This window comes from Plecotus auritus (genome assembly GCF_963455305.1).
Source record: "Plecotus auritus genome assembly, chromosome: 5".
In the NCBI taxonomy this organism is placed as follows: Eukaryota; Metazoa; Chordata; class Mammalia; order Chiroptera; family Vespertilionidae; genus Plecotus; species Plecotus auritus.
The window spans coordinates 103879887-103906863 of record NC_137776.1 but is presented as its reverse complement, the minus strand read 5'-3'; the positions used below and the strand labels follow the sequence as shown (position 1 = coordinate 103906863).

The 26977-nt window shown below is 47.2% G+C and overlaps 2 protein-coding genes across 5 annotated transcripts in view; one reads left to right on the top strand and one right to left on the bottom strand.

Annotated features, from left to right (window-relative positions):
• The window catches only part of BICD2 (BICD cargo adaptor 2), a 143355-nt gene extending 124398 nt beyond the window's left edge, over positions 1–18957 (top strand). For 3 of the 4 annotated variants that reach the window (XM_080668810.1, XM_080668809.1, XM_080668813.1), the window contains 2 exons: positions 15542–15621; positions 17804–18957. In XM_080668810.1, the coding sequence (XP_080524936.1) occupies positions 15542–15621; positions 17804–18029 (306 nt within the window). In that variant the 3' untranslated portion in view covers positions 18030–18957. The remainder of the gene's footprint in view (positions 1–15541; positions 15622–17803) is intronic. The other variant, XM_080668811.1, reaches the window with a different exon arrangement.
• CENPP (centromere protein P) overlaps positions 18952–26977 on the bottom strand; it is a 275842-nt gene continuing 267816 nt past the window's right edge. The window contains exons 6-8 of the mRNA XM_080668820.1: positions 21258–21337; positions 19947–20038; positions 18952–19629 (exon numbers count right to left, since the gene is read on the bottom strand). Coding sequence (XP_080524946.1) covers positions 19457–19629; positions 19947–20038; positions 21258–21337 — 345 coding nt within the window. The 3' untranslated portion in view covers positions 18952–19456. The remainder of the gene's footprint in view (positions 19630–19946; positions 20039–21257; positions 21338–26977) is intronic.

Sequence of the window (26977 nt, the reverse complement as noted above, 5' to 3'; positions counted from 1 at the left end):
AGTGTAGGAGAGTTCCAGTTTGTCCATATCTTTGACAACACTCGTTATCTGTCCTTCTGATTTTAACCATTCTTTTGGGTGTGAAGTAGTATCTCGTTGTGGTTTTGATTTTTCATTTCCCTGAAGACTAAGAGCATTTTTAAAATGTATGTCTTCTTTGGAGAAATCTTTTCAGATCCTTTGCCTACTTTTAACATTATATTATTTGTCTTGTTGAGTTGTAAAAATTTTGTATTTTGTGGATAGGAGGTCCTTATCAGATATATGATCTGCAAATATTTTCTTCCATCCTGTCAGTTGTCTTTTCACTTTTTTGATAATGTCTTGATGCAAAAATATTTTTAATTTTGATGAAGTCCAATTTATCTTTTTTTTGTTTATGCTTTTGGTTGTCATATCTAACAATCTATTGCTAAATCTAAGGTACTGAATATGTTTCCCTGGTTTTCTAATAGTTTTATAGTTTTAGCTCTTAACATTTGGTTCTTTGATTCATTTTGAGTTAATTTTTGTATTTGAGTTGAGGTAGAGATCCAGTATCATCCTTTGCATGTGGATATCCAGTTGTCCCTGTATCATTTGTTGAAGAGATTATTTTTACCCATTGAATGGTCTTAGCTCCATTGTGTTCCATTGCTCCATGTCTATATTTATACCCATACCTTGTCTTGATTTACTGTTGAAGTCTTCCAATTTTTTAACCTGAGATGCTTTTTCATTTATTTAGATCTTTTTCTTTCTTTCGACAATCTTTTACAGTTTTCAGAGCATACATTTTGTATTTTAAGTTTATTCCTGATGCTTTAGTCTTTTTGATTCTGTTGTAAATGGAGTTTTTTCCCTAAATTCTGTTTTCAGATTGATCATTGAAAATGTATAGAAATACGATTTGTTTTTGTATATTGATCTTGTTACTTGCAACCTCGCTAAATTTATTAGTTCTAATAGTTTTTCAGTGGCCTCTTTAGGATTCTTTCTATATAAGATAATCTGTGAATAGATATAGTTTTATTTCTTCTTTTCCAGTTCACATGCCTTTTATGTTTTTTTCTTGCATAAGTGCCCTGGCTAGAACCTTTAGTACAGTGTTGAATGGAATTGGCAAGAACAGGCATTCCTGATTTGTTCCTGGACTTATGGGGACAGTGTTCAGTCTTTGTCATTATGTATGGTGTTAGCGGTGGGGTTTTCACAGATATCCTTTGTCAGAGTAAAGAAGCTCCCTTCGCCTTCTTATTTGTTGGGTGTATTTATCATGAATGGATATTGGATTTTGTCAAATGTCTTTTCTGCATCAGTTGAGATTATGTGGTTTTTTGGTTTTTATTCTATAGATATGGTATGTTACATTAATTTATTCTTGGATATTACAGCCAACTTTGTATTCCTGGGATAAATCCCATTTGGTCATGCATATAATCCTTCTTTTATGTTGCTGGATGCGATTTGCTATTTCATTGAGAATTTTTGTGTCTATATTTATAAGAGATATTGTTCTGTAGCTTTCATTTTTTTATAATGTCTTTTTTGTCCTTAGCATTAGGTAATACTGGCCTTATCAAATGAGTTGGGAAGTATCCAGCCTCTTATTTTTGGAAGGGTTTGAGAAGGAGTGATGTTAATTCTTCTTTAAATATTTGATGGAATTCACTAAAGCCATCTGAGTGTGGCCTGTTCTTTGTATGTAGTGTTTTGATGCCCAACTCAGTCTCTTTAGTTATTGTAGGTCTAATTATATTATCTATTTCTTCTTGAGTCAGTTTTGGTAATTTGTGTCTTTAGGAATTCACCTGTTTCATCTAAGTTGTCTAATTAATTGGCCTACAATTGTTTCTAGTTCTTTCCTTCTTGAAATATATACAGAGTGGCCAGATTATTATGGTCTCTGAATGCATAATAATCTGGCCACTCAGTATATATATTTTAGAGGCCTGGTGTATGAATTCGTGCATGGGTGGGGTCTGGCCAGCCTGGCCAGGGGGAGGGGACGTGGGCGGTTGGCCAACCTGCCTGCTGGTCGAACTCCTGGTCAAGGGGACAATTTGCATATTAGCCTTTTATTATATAGGATATATACTGAGTGGCCAGATTATTATGCGTTCAGAGATCATAATAATCTGGCCACTCAGTGTATATCCTTTAAGTTACATCAGTGCAAGTTCTTGATAAGTTCTCTGTTTATCTGGATATGTTTATAATTTCTCCACAGATGTAAAAGGTAGTTTTTCCCCAGGTACAAAGAAAGATTGATTGTGTTCTAGCATGTAACTATCTCATGCTACACCTTCTGACTGCATGTTGCTTCTGAGATGTCTTCTCTCAGTCTGGCTGTCCTGTCTCAGGAGGTTCATTTTTTCTCCATGGCTGCTTTTAAGGCCTCTTTCTGTTGTTACTGACATTTTAGTGCAGTGTGATTAGGTGTGGTATGCTTTTTATATATATGGCTAAGTGCATGTTGTGCTTCCTCTATGTGTGGATTTATGTTTTTCTCTTTAGTATGGGCATATCAATGTCATTTATTTGGATGTTGTCTTAATTTGTTGCTGTTAAAGATAATGTTGACATTCACATTTTTGTACTTTAATAATCTCGTGTAAGATAGATTCTTAGAAATAAAATTTCTGGATTTATTTTTCTTGTATGTATTTATTTTTAATCCTCACCTAAGGATATGTTTTTATTGATTTGAGAGAGAGAGAGAGAGAGAGAGAGAGAGAGAGGTATCTGGAAGTGAGAGAGAACATTGATTGGTTGCCTCCCATATGCTCCCTGCCAGGAACTGAACCTGGAACCTAGGTATGCGCCCTGACCAGGAATTGAACCTGCACCCTTTTGGTATACAGTCTGATGCTGCAACCAGCTGAGGTGCCCAGCCAGGGCTAGGTTTACTTTTGATAGATTCTGTCATATTGTCTTCCCTCTGAGCTCCAGTGCTAGGGCAGCAGCTTGAAAAGCACCAGGGACATACCAGGAGGAACTGAAGTGTCTGGCTTCAGGGCCAGGGCTGGAGGGCAGCTTCCCTCCCTCCTACCCACCTAGGACAGAGCTGCTGGCAGAGGCCACTGTTCCTTTGCTGAGCCCTCCCCGCACAGAGCAGGCGACACCGTATCTGAGTCTCCATCACCCTGGCTCACACTGTTCACCCAGCCCTGGTGATTCATTGTGACAGCACCCCACCCAACTTTCAGGCCCACACAAGCAGCTTCCCTTGGCTTTTCCATACAAACAGCTTGATCTCTGCTCTCACTGTGGAATTCCCTAAAATCTATAAAAGGTTCACAAACCCCAAACAAAGAGTATCTGGCCTCGATTGGCCCCATACCTCAAGCCTGGCACTAGTAGCAGCCGGCCTCTGTTCACATCTTAGTCTCTCCCAGGTGCCTCTGAGCACAGCACAAGTGGCAACCACCTGCAGATCACGTTGTAGGTCATGCCAGGTGGCGCAGGCAAGGCACGGCTGATCTTGGCCATGCCAGAGTGTCTCCCAAGAGGCCTCAGAACCAACACACTCAGTGGACAGTGTCAGACCACACCAGAGTACCACACAACCATCTCCACAAATGACACTCCCAAAGGGCAGACTTGGCAGGCACTGGATCCCCACTACAGCATATCCTACTTTGTGGGTCAGCCCCTGCATAGCAGCTCCTCCATTGTAGTCATGGCCAGTCCTCACAGTCAGTCATCCTGAAGGTCAATCCATCCCGTTGATGTCCTAACAGCAGTCAGGGTTCAACTGCGACAGGAGGGTACATACAACCCACACAAGGGACACCTGGAGTACCTGGCTAAGTGACTATGGAGACACTGGGTCCTGCAGAATACCTACTATACAATGCCACTCTACCAAAACCGGAGACGTAGCAGATCTACCTAATATGTAGAAAAACACAGAGAGGCAGCCAGATTGAGGAGACAAAGAAGTTCCAAATGAAAGAAAGGACAAATATCCAGTCTGCAAATTGGGTGGGGTGGGGTCTTATGGACTCACCAGGGTGGGGTGAACATTGTGAGCCAGGATGATAGAGACTCAGATATGACTGCCAGTCAGCTCTTTGTGGAACAGTGACCTCTGCCAGCACTTCTGTCTGGGAAAAAACTGCCTCCCCTCCCCCAGTTCCTTCTCTGATGCCAGACAGTGTAGTTGCTCCTGTATGGCCCTGCAGCCTTTCAAGCTGCTGCCCCAGTGCTGGAGCTCAGAGGGAATGAGTCTGAGTAAGTCTGTGTGTCAGCCCTTTAAGTGGAGCTGCCTGGGTCTCCAGCAGCCTCCATAAAACTCAGCCACAATCCCTGCTGGTTTTCACAGCCCAGAGTTATGGGAACTTCTCTTCCCAGCACTGGATCCCTGGACTGAGGCATCTAGTGTGGGTCTGGGACCCCTTGCCCCTCAGGGGGGCTTCTGCAGATAAAAATCCCTCCTGAAAAAAAAAAATCCCTCCTGATTTTTATCTGCCACACGTGGGTGTGGGACCAGCCCATCCCGTGTCTCCACCCCTCCTACCAGTCTCAATGTGCTGCTTCTTTAATTCCCTAGTTGTAGTACTGCCATTCACCAGTTTTCAGGTGGTTCTGGATGATGGTGGCTCTGTGGTGTAGTTGCAGTTTTGATGTGGTTGTGGGAGGAGGTGAGGTCTGCATTGGCCTATGCTGCCATTTTGTTTTTGTTTTTTGTTTTTTTTTTTAAATATATATATTTTATTGATTTTTTACAGAGAAGAAGGGAGAGGGATAGATAGCTAGAAACATCGATGAGAGAGACACATGGATCAGCTGCCTCCTGCACACCCCCTACTGGGGATGTGCCCGCAACCAAGGTACATGCCCTTGACCAGAATCGAACCTGGGACCTTTCAGTCCGCAGGCCGACGCTCTATCCACTGAGCCAAACTGGTTAGGGCCTATGCTGCCATTTTGGTTCCTCCTCCAGAGTCTGTGGCTTGCTGTCTTTCCACAATTTTGAAATATTTTTGGCCTCAACTCTTTCAAATTTTGTTTCTACCATTCCCTCATCCCAATTACATGTACATTAAACAGATTCTCTTTACTTTCTGTCTCAGGCACTTTTCTTAACGTTTCCCATTCCATGCTCCATGTGGATACACGTGCACATACATCTGTGCACACACTACTTCCCAGTTAGAAGTCTCATTGGTTTTCTCTAATCTGCTATTAGAATTGCCTGTTAAAGTGTTAATACTGATTTCTATAGTTTTTAGTTCTGGAATTTCCAAATGGTCATGTTTATAGGCTCCATGGCTCCTTCGATGTTCTCCCTGTGCAGAGGCGTACGTCTCTCGGGCCTCCAGAAGCCGGAGTCCATGTGCGTCTATTTCTGCTATTGTGTGTGTTCATTCATGTTGTCTTGTCTTGTGTTTGAATATTTTTGCTTGTGTAAGAAATTCTATTTGTACAATTATTTTAGAAATAGTTTGAAGCCGAAGATGGCATCTGCTTTCAGAGAGGATGTTAGGTTTGCTTCGCCAGGGGCCTAGGAAGCACCAGCCAGCGGGGGGATCTCAATCCAGTTCTGGTGACTGATCTCTGTGAAGCAGAGCTGCAGCTTCTGGCTCGTTCATTCCTAATACATTGCATGCAGATCACGAGAATTCCCGTGTTTTCTGTTCTAAGGCTTGTGGCCAATCACGAGACTTCTTTAAAAAAATATTATCTTGTAAGAACATGTAATAAATAACTTCACAATGCAATGGGTATTTAATTTTAAAGCGTGCCCTTAACATTTATGTAAAATGTTTTTTGTAGCCAAAACCGGTTTGGCTCAATGGATAGAGCGTCAGCCTGTGGACTGAAAGGTCCCAGGTTCGATTCCAGTTAAGGGCATGTAACTTGGTTGCGGGCACATCCCCAGTAGGAGGTGTGCAAGAGGCAGCTGATCGATGTTTCTCTCTCATCGATGTTTCTGACTATCTATCACTCTTCCTTCCTCTCTGTAAAAAATCAATAAAATATATTAAAAAAAATGTTTTTTGTACCTGTTCAATAGAAACTTATCTGGCCACTGGGTAAAGCTAGCAATAAAACTGCTGGTCTGCAATGTGTTATAAGATGCAGCATTTTGAAGATGGCAACTGGCAAGAAAGTAGGGAGGGAGAGTGTGTGAGAGAGTGAGGGAGCGATAGAGGAGTGTGTGGATGTGAGTGTGTGTGTGTGTGTGAGTGAAATAGGGACAGTTAGATCCTGCAGGTCTACAAAGGGGCTGCCAAACCGGGCATTCTTAGATGGCAAAACCCTGCTGCCACCGCGGACACTCTGGGGGTAGCCAGTGCAGGCACAGAGATCATGCCATCTTGAAAAACAGAACTGCTTGAGACTAGGATCCTAGCCTCACCACCACCCAATCTGGTCTCAGACGCAAACCGGGACCCTACAGCCACTAGGGACAAAGATCTGCGACCACAGCTGCAGACCCACAGACACCAAGAATTCAGACATCCCAGCTGCAGATTTCTGTGAGTCACAGAGCCCATCCCCCTCCCCACAGGCTCACTGCAGCGCCATAGGAACTGCTGGACCCGCCCCTCACACAGGCCTGCAGCTCTATTACCGGAATTTGAGCTTGGCCGTGCACGTGGACACTGGGAATCTGTCCCCCGCAGTGCGCAATTGTGTGACAAGGCCCCACGGCCTTGCAGGGCTGCAGTGCCACCTGACATTGATTCTGGGCAAGCACACAGGGAAGTCTGTTCTCTGCAGCGCAAGAGTGGACCTCCTGCTGACACAGGGCGGCTGTGCAACCCGGTCCCCCAAGCAGACCAGGGACCCTGATTCTCTGCACAAGAGGCAGAACTGAGCACCAGTGACTTGACTCTCTTTCTCATGGCGCACCTGGGATCCCTGATTCCCAATGCACGCACACTAAGAGCCAGTGACTCCAATTCTCGGTGCATGCACACACAGGGACCCCGATTCTTGGCGCGAGGCTGCACCAAGCAACAGAGACTCTGATATTCAATTCACTGCACAGACACAGGGACTCTGGCACGCGCTAGGGGACCCTGATTTTCAGCACACACCAGTGGGGTCTCTTTATCAGCGCAGCGCAGGTGGGGTCCCTGACACTAGGTGCATGCACGAGGCTGCACTGAGCGCCGATGACTTGGATCCTGGGCGAACATGGCTCCCACTAACCCACAGCAGCCACACATCTTGGTGTCAGAGCTCTTCAGTGACACTCGGGTGGTGCAAAGCTCCCACTGCATACGGCCCAGGCCCCAGCAACTTGGCATTTTAACCTTCTGGTGATAGTTAGAATGGGGAGACAATGAAACAATGCCCGAAGGAAAGAAAAAGAGGAATCGCCAAGAAAGGAAATAAGTGAAACGGAAGCATGCAACATGACAGAAAAATAATTCAGTGTAATGGTTGTACATTACATGCACCAGATGGATGAGAAAATCAACAACCTATGCAAAAATCAGTAAGAAATCAAAAGTGATATAGTTACAATCAAAAACACCATGGAAGGTTTCAACAGTAGACTAGAAGAAGCAGAGGACCGAATTAGTGAGTTAGAAGATAAGGTAGAGAAACAAGCCCAATCTGAATAGCAACTGGAGAAAAAAATTAAGAAGCAGGAGGAGAGCCTAAGGGAGCTTTGGGATAACATGAAATGAAGTAATATAGTATAATAGGGCTGCCAGAAGGACAAGAAGAGCAGTAAGGATTAGAAAATCTATTTGAAGAAATAATGACAGAAAACTTCCCTGACATGGGGAAGAAAAAAGTTACACAAATACAGAGAGTCCCAAGCAAGATGAATCCCAGAAGACCCACACCAAGACATGTCATAATTACAATGGCAAATGTTAACGACAAAGAGAGAATCTTAAAGGCTGCAAGAGAGAGACAGAGAGTTACCTACAAAGGATACCCCATCAGATTATCAAATGATTTCTCAACAGAAACACATCAAGCTAGAAAGGGAATGGAAGGAAGTATACAAAGTGATGCAAAGCAAAGGACTGAATGCAAGAATACTCTATCCAGCAAGACTATCAATCAAAATTGAAGGGGAAATTAGGAGCTTCGCAGACAAAAAAAAAAGACTTAGGGAATTTATTACTACTAAGCCAGCAATGCAAGAAATGCTAAAGGGAATGCTGTAAAAAGGAGAAATAGAAAGGGTGGAAGGAACACAGGCTTAAAGCACAGAAATGGCTACAAACAAGTACCTATCAATAATAACATTAAACGTAAATGGATTAAATGCTCCAATCAAAATAAATCAAGTGACTGAATGGATAAGAAAACATGACCCATATATATGCTGTCTACAGGAGACCCACCTCAGAACAAGGGACTCACACAGACTGAAAATGAAGGGATGGAAAAATATCTATCAGGCAAATGGAAGTGAAAAAAAAGCTCGGGTAGCAATACTTACATCTGACAAAATAGACCTCAAAGTAAAGACCGTAACAAGAGACAAGAAAGGCCACTTCATAATTCTAAAGGGATCGATACAACAAGAAGATATAACTCTGGTAAACATATATGCATCCAATACAGGAGTACCCAAATACATAAAACAAAACAAAACAAAACTCCTGGAAGATATCAGGGGAGAGATTGACAACAACACAATCATAGTAGGAGACTTTAATACCCCATTAACATCACTGGATAAATCCTTTAGTCAAAAAATTAGCAAAGAAACATCAATTCTAAAAGACTCACTAGATCAGATGCACTTAATCAACATCTTTAGAACATTCTACCGCAAAACTACAGAATATACATTCTTCTCAAGTGCACATGGGACATTTTCAAAGATAGACCACATATTGGGACACAGGCAAAGTATCTCCAAATTCAAGAGGATTGAAATAATATCCAGCATTTTCTCGGATCACAATGGCATAAAATTAGAAATCAACTGCAGTTAAAAACAATCACAAAAATTCAAACACTTGGAGGCTGAATAGCATGCTATTAAACAATGAGTGGGTAACCAAAGATCAAAGAAGAAATTAAAAAAAAAACATCCTGGAAACAAACGACAATGAAAATACAACAACCCAAAATCACACAGTGAAAGCAGTCTTGAGAGGGAAGTTCATAGCATTACAAGCCTACCTAAAAAAAAAAAAAAAAAAAAAAAAAAAAACAAGAAAAACTGGTAGTAAACCATCTAACTTTGCAACTTGAAGAATTAGAAAGAGAGCAACAAGAAAAAGCCCAGTGTGAGTAGAAGGAAGGAAATAATAAAGATCAGAGTAGAAATAAGTGACATAGAGACCAAAAAAACAACACAAAAGATCAGCAAAACCAAGAGCTGGTTCTTTGAAAGGATAAACAAGATTGATGAACCTCTCTCTAGCCAGGCTCACCAAGAAGCAAAGAGAGATGACCCAAATAAAATCAGAAATGAAAGAGGTGAAATAACAACAGACCCCACAGAAATATGTAGAATTGTAAAAATAATACTATGAGCAACTCTACTCCAACAAACTGGTCAACCTAGAAGAAATGGACACATTCCTAGAAAAATACAAACTTCTAAAACTCAACCAGGAGGAATCAAAAAATCTGAATAGGCTGATAATTATGGAGGAAATTGAAGCAGTAATCAAAAAACTTCCAGTAATCAAACAAACAAAAGCCCTGGACCAGACGGCTTCACAAGCAAGTTTTATCAAACATTCAAAGAAGAAATAAAACCTATCTTCCTCAGACTATTCCAAAAAATTCAAGAGGAAGGAGCACTTCCAAGCTCTTTCTACGAAGCTAGCATTACCATAATCCCAAAACCAGATAAAGACAATACAAAGAATTACAGGCCAATATCCCTCATGAACATAGACGCCAAAATCCTCAACAAAATTCTAGCAAATTGAATCCAGAATTACATTAGAAAGATCATACACCATAACCAAATGGGATTTATTCCGGGCATGCAAGGATGGTACAATATCTGCAAATCAAGAAATGTGATACACCACATAAACAAATTTAGAGATAAAACCCATATAAGCATATCCATTGTTGTAGAAAAAGCATTTGACAAAATCCAACACCCTTTCTTGATAAAAACTCACAGCCAAGTGGGAATAGAGGCATCATACCTCAACATAATAAAAGCCATATTTGACAAACCTACAGCCAACATCATACTCAATGGGCAAAAACTAAAAACATTTCCCCTAAGAACAGGAACAAGACAGAGATGCCCACTCTTACCACTCTTGTTTGACATAGTACTGGAAGTACTAGCCATTGTGGTCAGACAAGAAGAAATAAAAGGCATCCAAATTGGAAAAGAAGTAAAACTGTCCTTATTCACAGATGACATGATATTGTATATACAAAACCCCAAAAACTCAATCAAAAAAACTATTAGACTTAATAAATGAATTCGGCAATGTAGCAGAATACAATATTAACACCCAGAAGTCTATGGCTTTTCTATACACCAATAATGAACTCACAGAAAGAGAAATTTAAAAAGCAATCCCATTTGCCATTGCAAAAAAAAATTAAGATACCTAGGAATAAACTTTACCAAGGAGACAAAGGACCTGTACTTAGAAAATTTTAGGACACTAAAAAAAGAGTTAGAGGAAGACATGAACAAATGGAAGAATATACCATGTTCATGGATTGGTAGAATCAACATCATTAGAATGTCCATACTACCCAAAGCAATCTATAAATTCAACGCAATCCCCATTAAAATACCAACAGCATACTTCAAAGACCTAGAACAAATTCTCCAAAAATTTATCTGGAATAAAAAAATACCTCGAATAGCTGCAGCAATCTTGAGAAAGAAGAGCAATGTTGGAGGGGTCACAATACCAGATATCAAGCTATACTACAAAGCCACTGTTCTCAAAACTGCCTGGTACTGGCACAAGAACAGACATATAGACCAGTGGAACATAACAGAGAACCCAGAAATCAACACAAGCCAGTATGCTCAATTAACATTTGACAAAAGAGGCAAGAGCATACAATGGAGACAAGATAAGTCTCTTCAATAAATAGTGTTGGGAAAACTGGACAGATACTTGCAAAAAAATAAAACTAGACCACCAACTTACACCATATACAAAAATAAACTCAAAATGGATAAAGGACTTAAATGTTAGATGGGAAACCATAAAAACCTTAGAAGAAGCCATAGGCAGCAAAATAGCAGACATTTGTCATAGCAATATCTTTACTGATACAGCTCCTAGGACAATGCAAACTAAAGAGAAAATAAATAAATGGGACTGCATCAAAATAAAAAGCTTCTGCACAGCTAAAGAAACCATCGACAAAACATGAAAGCCCACTGCATGGGAGAACATATTTGCCAATGTTATATTTGATAAGGGTTTAATCTCCAACATTTACAGGGAACTCATACAACTTAACAAAAGGAAGATAAACAACCTAATCAAAAACGGGCAAAGGACCTAAATAGACACTTTTCGAAAGAGGACATTCAGAAAGCCAAGAGACATATGAAGCAGGCTCAAAGTTACTAATCATCTGAGAGATGCAAATCAAAACAACAATGAGGTACCATCTCACACCTGTCAGAATGGCTATCATCAACAAATCAACAAATGACAAGTGGTGGTTAGGATGTGGAGAAAAAGGAACCCTTATGTACTGCTGGTGAGAATGCAGAGTGGTGCGGCCACTGTGGAAAATAGTATGGCGTTTCCTCAAAAAATTAAAAATGGAACTGCCATTTGACCCAGTAATCCCACTTCTGGGAATATATCCCAAGAAACCCGAAACACCAATCAGAAAGGATATATGCACCCATATGTTCATAGCAGCACAATTTACAATAGCTAAGATTTGGAAACAGCCTAAATGTCCATCAGCAGATGAATGGATTAGAAAACTGTGGTACATCTACACAATGGAATACTATGCTCCTGTAAAAAAGAAGGCATTCTTACCATTTGCAACAGCATGGATGAAACTGGAGAGCATTATGCTAAGTGAAATAAGCCAGTCAATGAAAGATAAATACCACCTGATCTCACTTATTTGTGGAATATAAAGAACATTATAAACTGTTGAACAAAAATAGATAGAGGCAAAGAAGCATTGAACAGACTGTCAAACTATAGGGGGAAGGTTGGGGGCGGGCGTGGGTAAGAGATAAACCGAAGGACTTGTATGCATGCATTATAAACACAACCAACAGACGTAAGACACTGGGTCGGGGGAGGCCGGGGGGAGGTCAATGGGGGGAAAAAAGGAGACATATGTACTACTATTTGTAATACCTTAAACAATTAAATATATATATATATATATTTATTTTTTTTTTTTTAAAGATGCAGCATTTTGGGAACTAACTCAAAGAGTTACATCATGCTTATTGTCCACAGAGCTCTGGAGGTTGGTTAAAAGTGCCTGTTGGCCAATCTTCCAAAATTGTCCCTGCCCCCCTTCCTGGGCAGAAAAGACCCAGATGTCTTTGTGTCCCCTGGTCTAGCACTTCTCCCTCCCTGGTCTTTCCAGCAGATGTTTTTGATATTTTGTCCAGCTTTTTCTAGTTGACCTCAGCAGTTGGCCCCAGTTACAGTCCAGTAGTACGCGAAGTGTAAGTCCAGCCCTTTCGTTCTATGTCAGATATACATACACTAGAGGCCCGGTGCATGAAAATTCATGCACTGGAGGGGGGTCCCTCAGCCTGGCCCACCCCCTCTCACAGTCCAGGAGCCCTCAGGGGCGGGAGGCAACCCGGCGATCAGGGGAAGGCAACGCCCCCATCACACCTCTGCTGCTGCCACTGCCGGCAATGCAAGCCTTGGCCGGCCCTGGTTACCTGAGCCTTGGGCGGCCCTGGGTGGCTGGGAAGCCTACAGCCAAGGCTTGCCTGTGCCTCGGGCCCGGCCCTGGGCAGCTGGGAGGCTGAAGGGACTGAGGGACTCCGGAGGCAGGCGTGCCAGCTGGGCTGAGGGGACTGAGTGCCGCCATCTTGTGGCTGTGGGCGCCGCCATCTTTGTGACAGCATGAGGGTTAATTAGCATATTCCCTCTTTATTAGATAGGATATTTATAGTTTTGTCCAACTGATGAGTGAAAAATATTTCACTGTTATAATTTGCATTTCCTTGATTATTAATAAGATTTAGCAAGTTTTCAGGGGGGGTTTTTTGGCTATATTTCTTTTTCAATTTATTTGGTCCCTATCTTTTTGGGGTTCTTTTCTTTTTCCATATTGAACTTGCACTTTTTATATTCTTGATGTTGATCACCTGTTATATGTTACAAATATTTTCTCCCATTCTTTCACGGGTCTTTTACATTCATTATGACTAGATCATATAAAATATTTTAATTTTTAGGTATTCCAATCTTTTAGTCTTTTATGGCTTCTGCGTTTTATGTCTTGCAGATCAGGAGATGTTAATATTTTATACTTTGTTTTTTATACGTATCTCTTAGGAAGACTTTGGACGGCATTTGTTATGTACTTTGTGAAATACCCATTTCTTAGCGAACTGAATAGTGCCAGAAAGGAGCTTCTTTTCCATTCTACTTGTAAACTCTAGGTTTCCGCAGGCCCTGACCAGCAGTCAGTAGGCCTGAGTGCCCGCAGCTGGGCTCTCCCCGCTGCTCCCGCAGCCTGGCTTGGGCAGGTAGACCTGGGAGGTTTTCTCAGGGTGGGTCCTCTGGGCGAGTGACAGAGGGGAGTGGCTAAAGGGACAGGTCTGTCACCACAAACCTGTGAGAACATGGAAGGCCCACTTCATTTTTTGTAAAGTGAGAGCTATTCAAACTAAACATTCAAATGATATAGTAAAGTCCAAAAGGGAAAGAATGTCCCATGTCCACCTGGAGGCAACCCTCTCTGGGGATCTCTGTGTCTTTAAGCACACACGGCTTTACAAGTCAGACCCCGCAAACCTCCCTGCGTGTTGTCTGCGTGGCAGCCCTGCAGGTGCGTTCCTGGCCGGTGCGCAGACATTCACGTGTGCTGCAGTCGGTGTTGAGCTCAAGCTTCAAAGCCGAGGCCCTGGTGTGGTCTGGCCCTGTCATCGCCCAGCCGGGTATCGTGTCTGCATCCATCCAGGACCTGAGCCTGCCTCCTGTGGGGCTGGCTGGTGTGACAGTTTGGAGATCCTGTGTGCAGCATCCTGCCAGGTGTCTGCACAGCCTGCCGGGAAGAGGACCCGAGGCGTGTCCTGCTGCCAGACTGACCGTGGGGGGCGCTGCACTCCCTCCTGAGGGAGTGATGTCAGTGTGGTCGGCACAGCAGGAGCTGAGGCTACCTACTTCCTTTTCTTCTAAGGCTGCTGTGGCTGCCTCGCTAAAGAGGAATCCCGGGGTTCGGAATCAGGGTCACTGCTGGCAGGAGGGGCGGAGGGCAGGGCTTGCTCTGAGGCGTGCTTGGCCTGCAGCTTCCTTTTCTTTCTGGTCACTCTCTTTTTTTAAAAAAAATTTTTTTGTTTAAGGCATTACAAATAGTAGTACATATGTCTCTCTTTTTTTTCCCACTGACATCCCCGCCTCCCCTACTCCACGGCACTTGTCCTCGTCCATCCCCCCCCCCCCGCCCCGCCCCAGTATCTTTCGTCTGTTGGTTGTGCTTATATGCATGCATACAAGTCCTTTGGTTGATCTCTTACCCACCCCCACCCACCCCCCGCACCAACCCTCCCCTACAAATCTGTTCCCCGCAACGCAATCGGGCGACCGAACCTGGTCACTCTTGTTGCTGTGGTTCTCCATGATGTTTGCGTCCTTTGCTTAAGCAGTTGCCTCTGAAGAGGTCTTTCTACTGTTTCCCAGTAGATGGCGCTGCATCGCTAGATATTTTTTTTTTTTTTTTTTTTTTTACCTGTAGTCTCCCAAATGTGAACCTCTGAGGCTTCCGTAAGATTGTACAGTTATGCTACTTGGGTGGGGGTAGGGTTTGTTTTGCCCTCACTTAATGGCAACCCCTGACCTCCGTGGGGTCCCACCCCAAGTACCCCTCTTGGGAATCAGTCACAGATGGAAATCAGTTTTTCTACAGTAGCTCTTGGCTTACAGATGATATGCTCCTGGACCTGACGCTAAGGGCCACGGGAGGCGAGTTTTGGGGATCCAAGCGGCGGCAGGGCTCTGTGGTTCTGTTTCTTTGTCTGAAACACCACTGCTGGCCGGACAGTGGGGAACGCAGGGCAGAAGCCTTGCTCTATCAGGTGTCTGCTGGCCCCGTCACTGTTTGTTTCCTCGCCACTCGCCCTGCTGGGCTGCCCTTCCCCAGCCCCAGCAGCTCTGTTCCTCCTGAAGAAGGAAGCGCCTCCACCCGGGCTTCCTCCCCAGCCTGGCCTGGCTGGCTGGGCTTTCCTCCCGGCTGCCCACCTTTGGCTGTTTCCGTGGGCGTGTGTCTGTGGAGCAGGGATTTCCTTGCTGACTTGCAGTTGGTTAACTTGTTGAAATTTCAAGGGAAGAACAAGGTGTACCCTCACGCTGCCACTCCTCCACATCACCCCGACAGCTTCCTCACCCCCACGCTTTGGGGCTGGCTCCCAGACTCCCGGGAGGAGGTGCGTGCGGAGCTGACCTCCCCTTGCCCGCAGGTGCAGCAGTACCGGGTGGCCATGACGGCGAAGGACTGCTCCATCATGATCGCGCTTTCGCCCTGTCTGCAGGACGCCAGGTGAGGGGCCAGGCCGCCTGACGCTTTGGCCTAACGGGATTTTGTGGTTTGAGAAGAGTTGGTTTTCCCACATTTAGAGATCACAGAAGGTTGTAAAAAAGACATGGAGAATAATTTTAAAAGATTGTTCTGTTAAACTGAAAGTTATTATACTATTTTCTAAGAAAATACTCTAAGGACTTAGAAGCAGTTTGGATACTGTGTGCAAATTCCTTTTCTCAAAACAAGCCCAGCGCTGCTGCCACTGCCAAAGGCCTGAGAGCTATTGCCCTGGTGTAGTCTGGCCTCCGTCAGGCAACGCCTGCAAGTGGGGCAGTCTGCTTCCTGTCTGTAGCATCGTCCTGAGACCCCATGGTCACCCTGTCTCCTCCCAGCCTCTTTTAGGAATTCAGGATCAACCTTCTCTTAGTGACAGATGGCACCATTGGCATTGCTCTCGGGCGCCATTCCCCCGTCTGCAGAACATCCTCGTTCTGGCCGCCCTGGATCCAGGCGCCCTGGCACTGGCTGCCGCCGCCTGGTTTTCTGCTTTTGACCTAACATCCCCAGGAGGCCTGCTGCCGGACAGGCACTGAGCTGTCCATTTCCTGATCAGGAAACATGGAGGGACATTTATAGGGTAAAACTGAAATACAGAAAAAGGGGGTTCTGTTCGGTTGAAAACTACCATTGTCCCCAAAGAAGAGGCTGCAGTGCTTAGCTACGAGGACTCCATTGGCTGGATTAGCTGGTGCTGCATGAGAGGAAACCACAGAGATGCTATGCTCTCCCACCTGCCTGACGCAGTCGGGAACAGAAATTACCCTCATAAGAACTCACAGACAGGAGCCAGGTCATGTGTCCAGAAAGTCCTGAAACGTGGGCACCAGTTTTAGCCCAGGGTGGCTAGGGTTAGGTGTTAGGAGCCATGCCCTGGACTCCTGGGGACCTTCTGGCCGACAAAGGGTCCAAGTTTTCATGAGGTGGCCCTGCTCCCATGCTCCCAGCGGCTGGTGATGGGCTCGCCCATCTTGGTGCTGGTTCTGAAGGGAGAAATGGAGGTGTCCTTGAAATTGTGTAGCTCTGTCCAGGCCCAGCTGCACTGAGCTCGGGATTGAGGCCCTGAGAGGAGACGGAAGCAAGCCTTAACGTGCAGACGTGTTCTCTGCTGTTGTGGGTTGTGGGGGGTTGCTAAGAACCCGCATGAGCCCAGGTCGCTGTCCTGTCATCTGGCTCTCGAGCAGGAATGAGTCCGAGTTCAGGCCCATCAGCATTGGTTGCACAGGAGCCTGCTCGCTGCTTCCTGCTCAGGCAGAGCTTTTGAAATGGCTGTTTTGTTTGTTTGAATTGTTTTTTTTTTAAGATGCTACTTTTATCATTTTTCAATATATGTAATTTTTTAAAAATATATATTTATTGATTTCAGAGAGGGAGAGATAGAAACATCAGTGATGAGAATCATTGATTGGTTGCTTCCTGCATGCCCCCCACTGGGGATCTAGCCTGCAGCCAGGGACCTCCTGGTTCATAGGCTGACTTGTGTTTTGATGATTTCTAACTAGTAGTTCAGCCTGGGGAGAGCACGGCTCCTGGCTGATTCCCTGCAGCCGCATGAACTCGTCTCACGCCCATCGCCAGTCACCTTGCTGCCGACTGTGCCCTGCGCGTGCTCCACAGCAGCCTGAGCACCAAGTTCAGACTTGGCCTTGGGGTCAAGTACAAGTTATTGTCCACAGCGTTCACAGCCTGTGACTGCTGATATTTAGAAAAACCGAAAAACTAAGCACTAAGAGACAAAACACAAAAACCTGCAGGTTGAGTCGAGAATAAATGTGCATGAGCAGCAGAAAGGAGCCTGGCTCCCCAGACCCGGGGGGGACGTGTCTGGAGTCTGCTCCCAGCATGTTCTCATCCACTTGGCTGTTGAGTGGCCAGATCTTCCTGCTCTTTCTTAGGTTTTGTCATAGTTGGCCCAGCATTCACTTCTACCACTGGGATAGAGGGAATGTCACAGATATCCTAGTAATTTGTTTTCCATCTTTCTGCACATTAACCCTTTCTTACCTGAGCACTAGCGGGTCTCACAGAAGCTTCGAGCGCTGTGCACACCATGGACAGACGGGATGCATGTAGGCGCAAGAAGGGGTGCTCTCTGTGAGCAAGGAGAGGGTTGGGAGTGCTGAAATTACTTTTTTATTTTCAGCTCTGATCAGAGGCCTGTGGTCCCTGCATCGCGATCCAGGTTTGCCTTCTCCGTGTCTGTGCTGGACCTTGACCTCAAGCCCTACGAGAGCATCCCACATCAGTACAGACTGGATGGCAAGATTGTCAACTACTACTCAAAGGCTGTGCGTGCCCAAGACGCCGCCACGGTGTCGGCCAGGTTCAAGGAGAGCGAAGACTGCACGTTAGTTCTCCATAAGGTCTAATTTTTCTCCTGTGGTGTCTTTGAAACTTGGACATGGGATGTGAAGGTTGGACGATAGCGCTTTGTGGTGGGTGCCTGGCTGTGACTTGTTGCTTTCTAACCACTGTTCGGGGCTGCTGCTGGGACAGGGGTGGAGGACCCTCCCAGGGCAGGAGGGCTGGGGGGCTGTGCACTGTGTCCTGGCGCCTCGGGCAGCTTCCTCCCTACCCAAGCTCATGTCTAATCTCTAATGCAAACACCTGATCGTAAGACCCACAGCGTGGGTCTCCTACCACCACACTCCTAGCACAAGGAACACGGACTGTCATGTGGATCTTACAATTTGGCCTTTTAAGAAAACAGGGATCCTACTGGAACTTCCCCAGCTGAGTGGCCAGCCACACGCCAACCAGCACAGGCCTGTGGCTCCTGCAGGTGAGGGCACACCGCAGATGGCCACCATTCTGCGCGGGATCAGCAGGGGCCACGGGACTCAGGTCAAGCAAACACCATCGTGCACCAACTCCTTTTCTTTCCTTTCCTGAGTGATGCCGCCCTGCACTGCAGGGAGGCGCCAGCCCTGGGCCTCCCCGAGGCTGTGCTGCCTGCAGCCTCAAGTGGTGCTGGGCGCCTCTGCAGTGCTGCCGCCCGCTGGTGCGAGGAGTGGCCCTGCTGGCACCCCAGGCTCTTGGTGGGGCTCCCCAGGCGCCAGGCTGCTATGAACATGCGAGTCCTGGTGGCAGGTTCACTCCATGGTCGTTTGTACAGATTGATTATTTATATCATCGTTTTGAGGGATTAATGAAGGCTTATTGTAATATATTGTAATGTTAGTGAAACTGTGGAATTATATGAAAATGCTACATGAAAAATAAGGAGAATATTTTGCTGATTGTAAATTTTTGTGGGGAAATTTTGTGGTAACTTGAGAATTACACTTGTTTGAATTACGCCAGTTTTTCTAGAATTTATTCTTTAATTCTGTCATAACATTTACATCTTACTTCTGTACTCAGGGTAGGAAAGAGACTCAAGTGCTGCCCCTCTTCTGTTAGTGTGGGGGCAGGAGGCTTTAGACTCCACCTGCTGGACGCGCGTGGAGCTGGGGCTCGGGTGGGACAGAGCTGGGCGGGGGCGGCCCCAGGCCTGTGGGGGACAGTGGGTCTTGCTGTCCCACTGCAGGTTGAAGCGCAGACTCACTGTTTTGGGTCAAGAAGAGTGCATGTCAGGACTGGCTGCGAGGAGAGGCTTTCCAGCGCGCGAGGCCGCGGGGAGGGGGAGCCTCCGGGGGTGGGAGGGGCACAGCTGCTCCTGGTGTGTCCATCTTTGCATTTTGTGTTTAAACAGCTGTATGTGTTTCTCATGTCCTGACAGTTGATAGATCATGTGTCATAACTGCATAGACATGTGCTAAAGGTGTGGTTTCTACGTCAGCAGTAGCCAATGTTTCTATTCAGTAACCTCCCTGGCCCCTGGCGTTGCTGAGTGGGCACCGGGGCTTCCCTCCGTGCAGAGCAGCCTCAGCAGGCTCTCCAGAGCCGCTTCGATGCCCAGCACACCCAGCAGGGCCCGGAAGCTGCGAGGAGCAGCTGCGACTGCTCCCTTCTGGTCCAGCTCCAGGGCTGTGAGGAGAACACACTGGGTCAGAAATACACCGGCTGAGATCCTGCCCGCCTCCCCCGTTGCTGCTGCATCAGCTGTGAATGCAGCCCGCCCCGCAGACACACCCCCCTCCCCGCACTGTGCACGCAGCCCAGAAGGCCTGGGGCGCAGTCCCTCCACAGGTGCTTTTGGAGTGATTATTGATCAGAATATTTTTTAAGATGACATAAAAAGTACACTGAGATTTCCAGCTTTTGATTGTTGCCACGTGAACCAGGTGAAATAAGTGGACGTCCCTGTTGGGCACTAAGATTGCAGAGCCCACTGGCCTGCCTACCTCGCTGTGGCGCTTGGGTGAGAAGATCCAGCTTCGGCAAAACCTTCCCTTCTTCATCTATGTGCATCCTCCAAACGATGACTAGCTCAAACCTGAAAGAGGTCAGAGCCGCCCCCAGGTGCCTTGAAGCATGACTGGCGGGGGGGGGGGGGGGGGGAAGGCCCCGCCCACCGCAGGTGCTGCCCCAGCTGAGCTCAGCTGGCCCCCCTCTTAGACACCCAACCCCCCACAGGGTCAGTCCTGGACATGCAGGGCTGTGGCCAGGAAGGCCTCAGGGCGGTGCTCTTGTACCACTAATACTAGGATGACAGTACAAGTGAAGTACAGGACGTAGAGCAACAGGAACTTACAATTTCCTGTGGGAAATAAGTTGGTAAACTACTTTGAAAAGAATCTGGTGGTAACAGAAAACTGCGTCTACGCTATGGCCCAAGGATTGCACGTCTAGGCATATGCCCAGAGAAGCTGTGTCCTCCTGGGCCCGGGACATGGACAGGAGGTTAGACAGGGTGGAAAGCGGTGAATAACCCAAATGCTCTAAGGCCGTGGTTGGCAAAATGCGGCTTGCGAGCCACATGCGGCTCTTTGGCCCCTTGAGTGTGGCTCTTCCACAAAATACCACGGCCCGGGCGAGTCTATTTTGAAGAAGTGGCGTTAGAAGAAGTTTAAGTTTAAAAAATTTGGCTCTCAAAAGAAATTTCAATCGTTGTACTGTTGATATTTGGCTCTGTTGACTAATGAGTTTGCCGACCACTGCTCTAAGGGATACAGGAATGCATACATTCACCCAGCAGAGTACAAGCTGAAATGGTCTACAGCCACAGGCACTACCAGACCTGAGGGATGGACACATTTCCTTACTTCAGGGTGAGTCCCAGAAGCCTGCATAATTGTGGCGCCATTTTAAGGCTTGAAAACAAACCCAAACCTCGGCAGGCCCCAATGCTGGTCACCAGGCCCTCCCACCCTGGCAGATCTGCGCCCCCAGGCGCCCAGTGGAGTGGAGGCCAGGTGGTCCTCCCTCCCTCAGAGCTTGCTGACCCCTGACCTTCTCCCTTGGTCCCCTAAGGGCCCCAGCAAGTGTAGACATTCCTTGTCCCCGGTCCCTCTTCACCCGGCCTGCCCCTCCTCTTCGGCCGCCATCAGTGGGTGTGCACCTGTTAGGGTGCCACAGACATTTCTCAAGGTGTCAGGCAGCTTACATCTGTCCTCTACATTTGTAATTCTCATTTTCACCAGGAAATAACCATCTGGTTGCTGGAAAGGGACTTGGCGAGCAAGGAAGCCCGAGCCCACGGGCTGTGCACTCACCCTGGCTGGCTGGTGCTCCGGATGCTCATGCAGCTGGAGGAGGCCCCCTCAGGGAGCTGCACAGCCACTGGATACTTCTCCTGGGGGAGAAGAAAAATCACTATTTTTATTTTTCAATTACAGTTGGTAATATTATATTAGTTTTCAGTGTACACCCCAGTGATTAGACATCACATAACTAAGTGATCATCTCGATAAATCACATACCCATTTGACACCACACACAGTTATTACTATATTATTGACTATATTCCCTATGTGAACGTTACATTCCAGGGACTATTCTGTAACAGCCCATTTGTACACCTTAATCCTTTCACCTTTTTCACCAGGCCCCCAGCCCATTGCAACAAACTGTTCTCTGTATCTGTCATTATGTTTCTGTTCTGCTTGTTCATTTATTTTGTTGTGTGTTTTTTTAGATTCAATTGTTGATAGATATGTACTTATTGCCATTTTATTGTCCATATTTTTTAAATCTTTTTTTCTTCTTCTTCAAGACGCTTTTAACATTTCACATTATACTGGTTTGGTGGTGATGAACTCCTTTAGCTTTTTCTTTTTTTTTTATTTTTTTTAAAATATATTTTATTGATTTTTTACAGAGAGGAAGAGAGGGGGATAGAGAGTTAGAAACATCGATGAGAGAGAGACATCGATCAGCTGCCTCCTGCACGCCCCCTACTGGGGATGTGCCCGCAACCCAGGTACATGCCCTTGACCGGAATCGAACCCGGGACCCTTCAGTCCGCAGGCCGACGCTCTATCCACTGAGCCAAACCGGTTAGGGCTAGCTTTTTCTTTTAAAAAAATATACATATTTTATTGATTTTTTACAGAGAAGAAGGGAGATAGTTAGAAACATCGATGAGAGAGAAACATCAATCAGCTGCCTCCTGCACACCCCCTACTGGGGATGTGCCCACAACCAAGGTACATGCCCTTGACCAGAATCGAACCTGGGACCCTTCAGTCCGCAGGCCGACACTCTGAGCCAAACCGGTTAGGGCTAGCTTTTTCTTGTCTGTGAAGCTCTTTATCTTTCCTTTGATTCTAAATGATAGCTTTGCTGGGTAGAGTAATCTTGGTTGTAGATCCTTGCTATTCATCACTTGAATATTTCCTGCCATTCCCTTCTGACCACAAAATTTCTGTTGAGATATCAGCTGACAGTGTTATGGGAGCTCCCTTGTAGGTAACTAAATGCTTTTCTCTTGCTGCTTTTAAGATTCTCTTTAACTTTGGCCTTTAAATTCTGATGTGTCTTGGTGTGGGTCTCTTTGGGTTCTCTTGTTTGGGACTCTGCTTCCTGGATTTGTATGTCTTATTTCCTTCACCAGGTAGGGTACGTTTTCTGTCATTATTTTTTTCAAATAGGTTTTCAATTTCTTGCTCCCTCTCCTCTCCTTCAAGCACCCTCTTCAAGCGAATGTTGGTACACTTGAAGTTGTCCCAGAGGCTTCTTACACTATCTTCATGTTTTTGGATTTTTTTCTTTTTGCTCTTCTGATTGGGAGTTTTTTGCTTCCTTATATTCCAAATTGCTGATTTGATTCTCAGCTTTTTCTGCTTTACAGTTGACTCCCTGTAAGTTATTCTTTATTTCAGTTAGTGCCTCCTTCATTTCTGTGTTGTTGTTTTTTTATGGTTTCCATGTCCTTTTTTAAAAAATACTGTTAAACTTGTAAGTTCATTGAGCATCCTTATAACCAGTGTTTTGAACTCTGCATCTAGTAGATTACTTGTCTTGATTTTGTCTAGTTTTTTTCCTGGAGTTTTGTTCTGTTTTATTCGGGACATGTTTCTTTGTGTCCTCATTTTGGCAGCCTCCTTGTGTTTGTTTCTATGTATTAGGTAGAGCTGCTACCTCTCCCAGGCTTGGTAGAGTGACCTAATGTAGGGTCCAGCAGCACAGCCTCCCCAATCATCCAAACTGGGCACTCCAGGTGCACCCTGACCCTCCCTCCAACCCAATGGGCTGTGTACACCCTCCTGTTGTAGTCGAACCTGGATTGCTGTTGGCACATTAATGGCAGGGATTTACCTTCAGGCCAATGGGCTGCAAGGACTGGCTGCTACCAGTGATCACAGACCACAGGATCAACTGTGCAGGGCCTCCCCCACCTCAGAGCAGGACTTATTTCAGCAGGGCTCTGGTGCCCGCTGAGTCTGCCCTTTGAGTGTGTTGCGTGTGGAGGTGGTTGAGCGGTGTTTTAATGTGGTCTGAAGCTGTCCACTGAGTGTGCTGACTTTGGGGCCTCCTAGGGCATCCAGGCCAAGATCAACACCATCTGTGTTCTGTCCGGGGCCATGTGGCATGAGCTACAAAGCGATCTGCAGATGGCTGCTCCTTGTGCTGGGCTTGGACGTGCCCAGGAGAAGCCAAGCTGTGAGCCAAAGCTGGCTGCTGCTAGTGCCAGGCCTCGTAGCAAGAAGTCCGTGGCATGCTGAGATCAAATGCTGCTTGTTTGAGGGATTTTAGTTGAGTCTGAAGCCTGAGCCAGGACAGAGTTCATTGGTATGGAAGAGGCACTGCAAACAGCTTGTGTGGGCCTTAGGGAATCCTCCATGGTGAAGCAAACAGTGTGAGCCAGGCTGATGGAATTGATGGAATCTCAGATATGGCACCCACCTGCTGGCTCTGTGGGAGGAGGGCTCAGAAAAGGAACAGTGACCTCTGCCAGCACTTCTGTCTGGGAAAAAACTGCCTCCCCTCCCCCAGTTCCTTCTCTGATGCCAGACAGTGTAGTTGCTCCTGTATGGCCCTGCAGCCTTTCAAGCTGCTGCCCCAGTGCTGGAGCTCAGAGGGAATGAGTCTGAGTAAGTCTGTGTGCTGGCCCTTTAAGAGGAGCTGCCTGGGTCTCCAGCAGCCTCCATGTCACTCAGCCATAAACCCTGCTGGTTTTTACAGCCCAGTTACAGGGATTAATCTTCCCAGCACTGGATCCCTGGGATACTGGGTCTGGTATGGGGCTGGGACACCTTGTTCCTCAGGGGGACCTCTCAGCCAAGATACCCCTCCCAATTTTATCAGCCACACTTGGGTGTGGGACCAGCTCATTCTGCAGTGTCTCGGCCCCTCCTACTAGTCTTAATGTGGCTGCTTCTTTAAATCCCTAGTTGTAGGACTTCCATTCAGCCAGATTTCAGGCAGTTCTGAATGATGGTGGTTCTGTGGTTTAGAAGCCCCCTTATACTTTCCCACAGAGCAATCTGTGGGGCACAGGGATGCTGATCCAGGGGACTGGAAAGAAGTGAGAAACCCTGCTCCGAAAGCCTAAGTTTCTGACGTGCCAGCTCCTCGTCCAGCATGCGGCATCTAGATGCCCTGGCCACAGTGCCCGCACTCCTGCCTTCTGTGCTCACTGGCACTGTGTTCGCCACGAGACCTTCAAGCTGCCTCACCATCAACCCCCGAAGGTGAACATGTTACAGAAATTTCATTCCGATTCCTCCCGCCCTCAGAGCAGAGGCAGCCTCTCCTCCTGTCCTGCAGAGGCCGGGCAGGCTGCCCTGGGGTACCCTGACAGTAGCACCCAACTCCCCACATGACTCTGCCCCTGACACCAGAGGGGAGTGTTCCTTGCCGGCTTCCTCACTGTAAGGCAACTGCTTTTCTCTCAGCTTTAAAAGCCTTTCAAACTAAGGCCTATGGGCTGGCCGTCCACACAGTAGACACCCCTACCCTGTCCATCCTCACACTGGCTACCACCTTGCCCCGCCCGCATGGCAATGACCGTGGGCACAAGGCTCCTTCGAGGCAGAGCCACCTGGTCTCCCATTGGCCTGTCTATCTCCCCAGGCACCGGGCCGGCTGTTCTGGGTAAGAAGGTTGCGGGAAGTATTGTCTGCAGGTTAGCAGCTTCCCAATGAGGCTGTGTCCCATTTTAAAGTGAAAAGTGCTCTCCCTCAAACGGGAAGGTGGCATGGGGCCTCCCCCACTTCCAGGCTCACAGTCTCTCCTGTCATTTCTTAGCCTGGCAGTGGCTGCTGCCTGTCGTTTGCAGCTGGCCCGGGCCCTTCAGGACAGGGCGGACCAAGGAGGCAGCAGCTGTGAGTGGGAAGAGCATCCTGTATCCCTGCTTCCTGTGACTGTGTTGGAATTAACACCATGGTGAGGCTGACTCTCTGGCCACCAGCACAATAGGGCTGTGCTGTCCCCGCGGAGGGACTGCCTGGGTGTCTGCGGGGACAGACTGCAGTCGGGTGTGGTGAGCAGGCCCCGCTTTGGAAAGACACCTCCTGGTGCAGAAATGGGCACCTGAGCTGTGCCCAGACCCAGGCCCAGCCATGGGGCCACTCTGAGCCTCCTGAAGGGACAGGGAGGCACTTGGTCTCGAAGCCTGAGGACCCAAGACAGGGGCAGGGACAGGGACAGGTGTGGGGGGGAGGGAAAGGATGGGGCCTTCCTGAGGCCCAGGGATCTGGGGACAGGTCCTGTGGGGACAAAGATGGAGCTGCTCCAGCGGGAGGCCAGTGCTCCCAGCCCTCCCAGCCCGTGTGTAAAAGACGCTGACGTGCAGAACATGTGGGCAGAACATGTGCAAACACCAAGCTGTCTGACCATATGCTGGGCGGGCCTGGTTTATGTTACAGACAATTTCTAATCTCAGTGGAATAGTTTCACAGGAAAGTTTATACCTAAGTGTTCTAAGTGGAAAGTGCTGGCTGGCTTTTAAACCTCAAGCTCTTCTAAGTGAGTAACAACTGCATGAGGAATGCCGGGAGAACGGGTGGGGTAAGGCCACAGCTCCAGGCTGAGCTGCTGTGGCCTGTGGCCTGAGCCAGTGCCAGCGCGGGGTGGGCAGCGCAAGGGCTGCAGGCATGGCCTCCACGCAGGCCTCCAGGTCTCGCCAGGCCTTCTCATGAGCAAAAGGAGGGTTTAGATTAGAAGCTTTCACTAAAAAATAAATGGTATTCCCTTTAGTTTAGTTCTGTTTAAAACATCAAAAAGGAAATGCAGACACTAGGAAGAAGTCAAGCATCCCTGTGTCTCTGGAGAGCTCTGGGGTCGTGGGCAAAGCTCCCTGCAGGATCAATGATATCACCCCGGGCACCCAGCCTCACTCGAGTGCCTGGTGGCCTCTGATCTGTCCCGAGACAACGTAAGAGAGGAGGGCGGCGGCAAAGAGGGTCCCAGCAACAGAAGGGCGGAGGGCTTGGAGGGAGGAGACAGAGAAGTACAAATGATACCGCTCGACCTTGGCGAGCATGCTCAACAGCAGCGGGAACTTCCCCTCCGGCTGTTCTGACGCTCAGGACAGGTACCTGATCCCCCGAGAAAGGGCGAAGGTGCAGGTTTTGCTGAGGCAGAGGCCTGCTCAGCGTTAGGACCTTCCCCTGGGACAGAGCTGCGGGCAGAGTGGGCGCCCAGGGCCTGTGCGCGGGGTCAGGTGCGCTGGGATGCCGCGGGCTCTCTGCCCCTCCTACCCCACACCACCTCGGCTCCCGCAGGACGCCCGGCACAGCAGTGATTAAAAATGGGCGTTTATTTAGCTGCTTGTCACATGCCTGGAGTTTGCATCCACAAACTCTCCAGGTGCTTAGGAGCGAGCAACGGGGCCAAGAATGTGGCGCTTCCATCCAGGCTCAGTGTGGCCCTGAGACCCATGTTCCCCTGGGGGCTGCGGGGCGCGGCTTTAACAGCTTCACTGTCCATTACCAGTACCCACCCGCCGCCGCCGCCTTTCTCTAACACAGGGGACCGCGCGTCCGCAGAA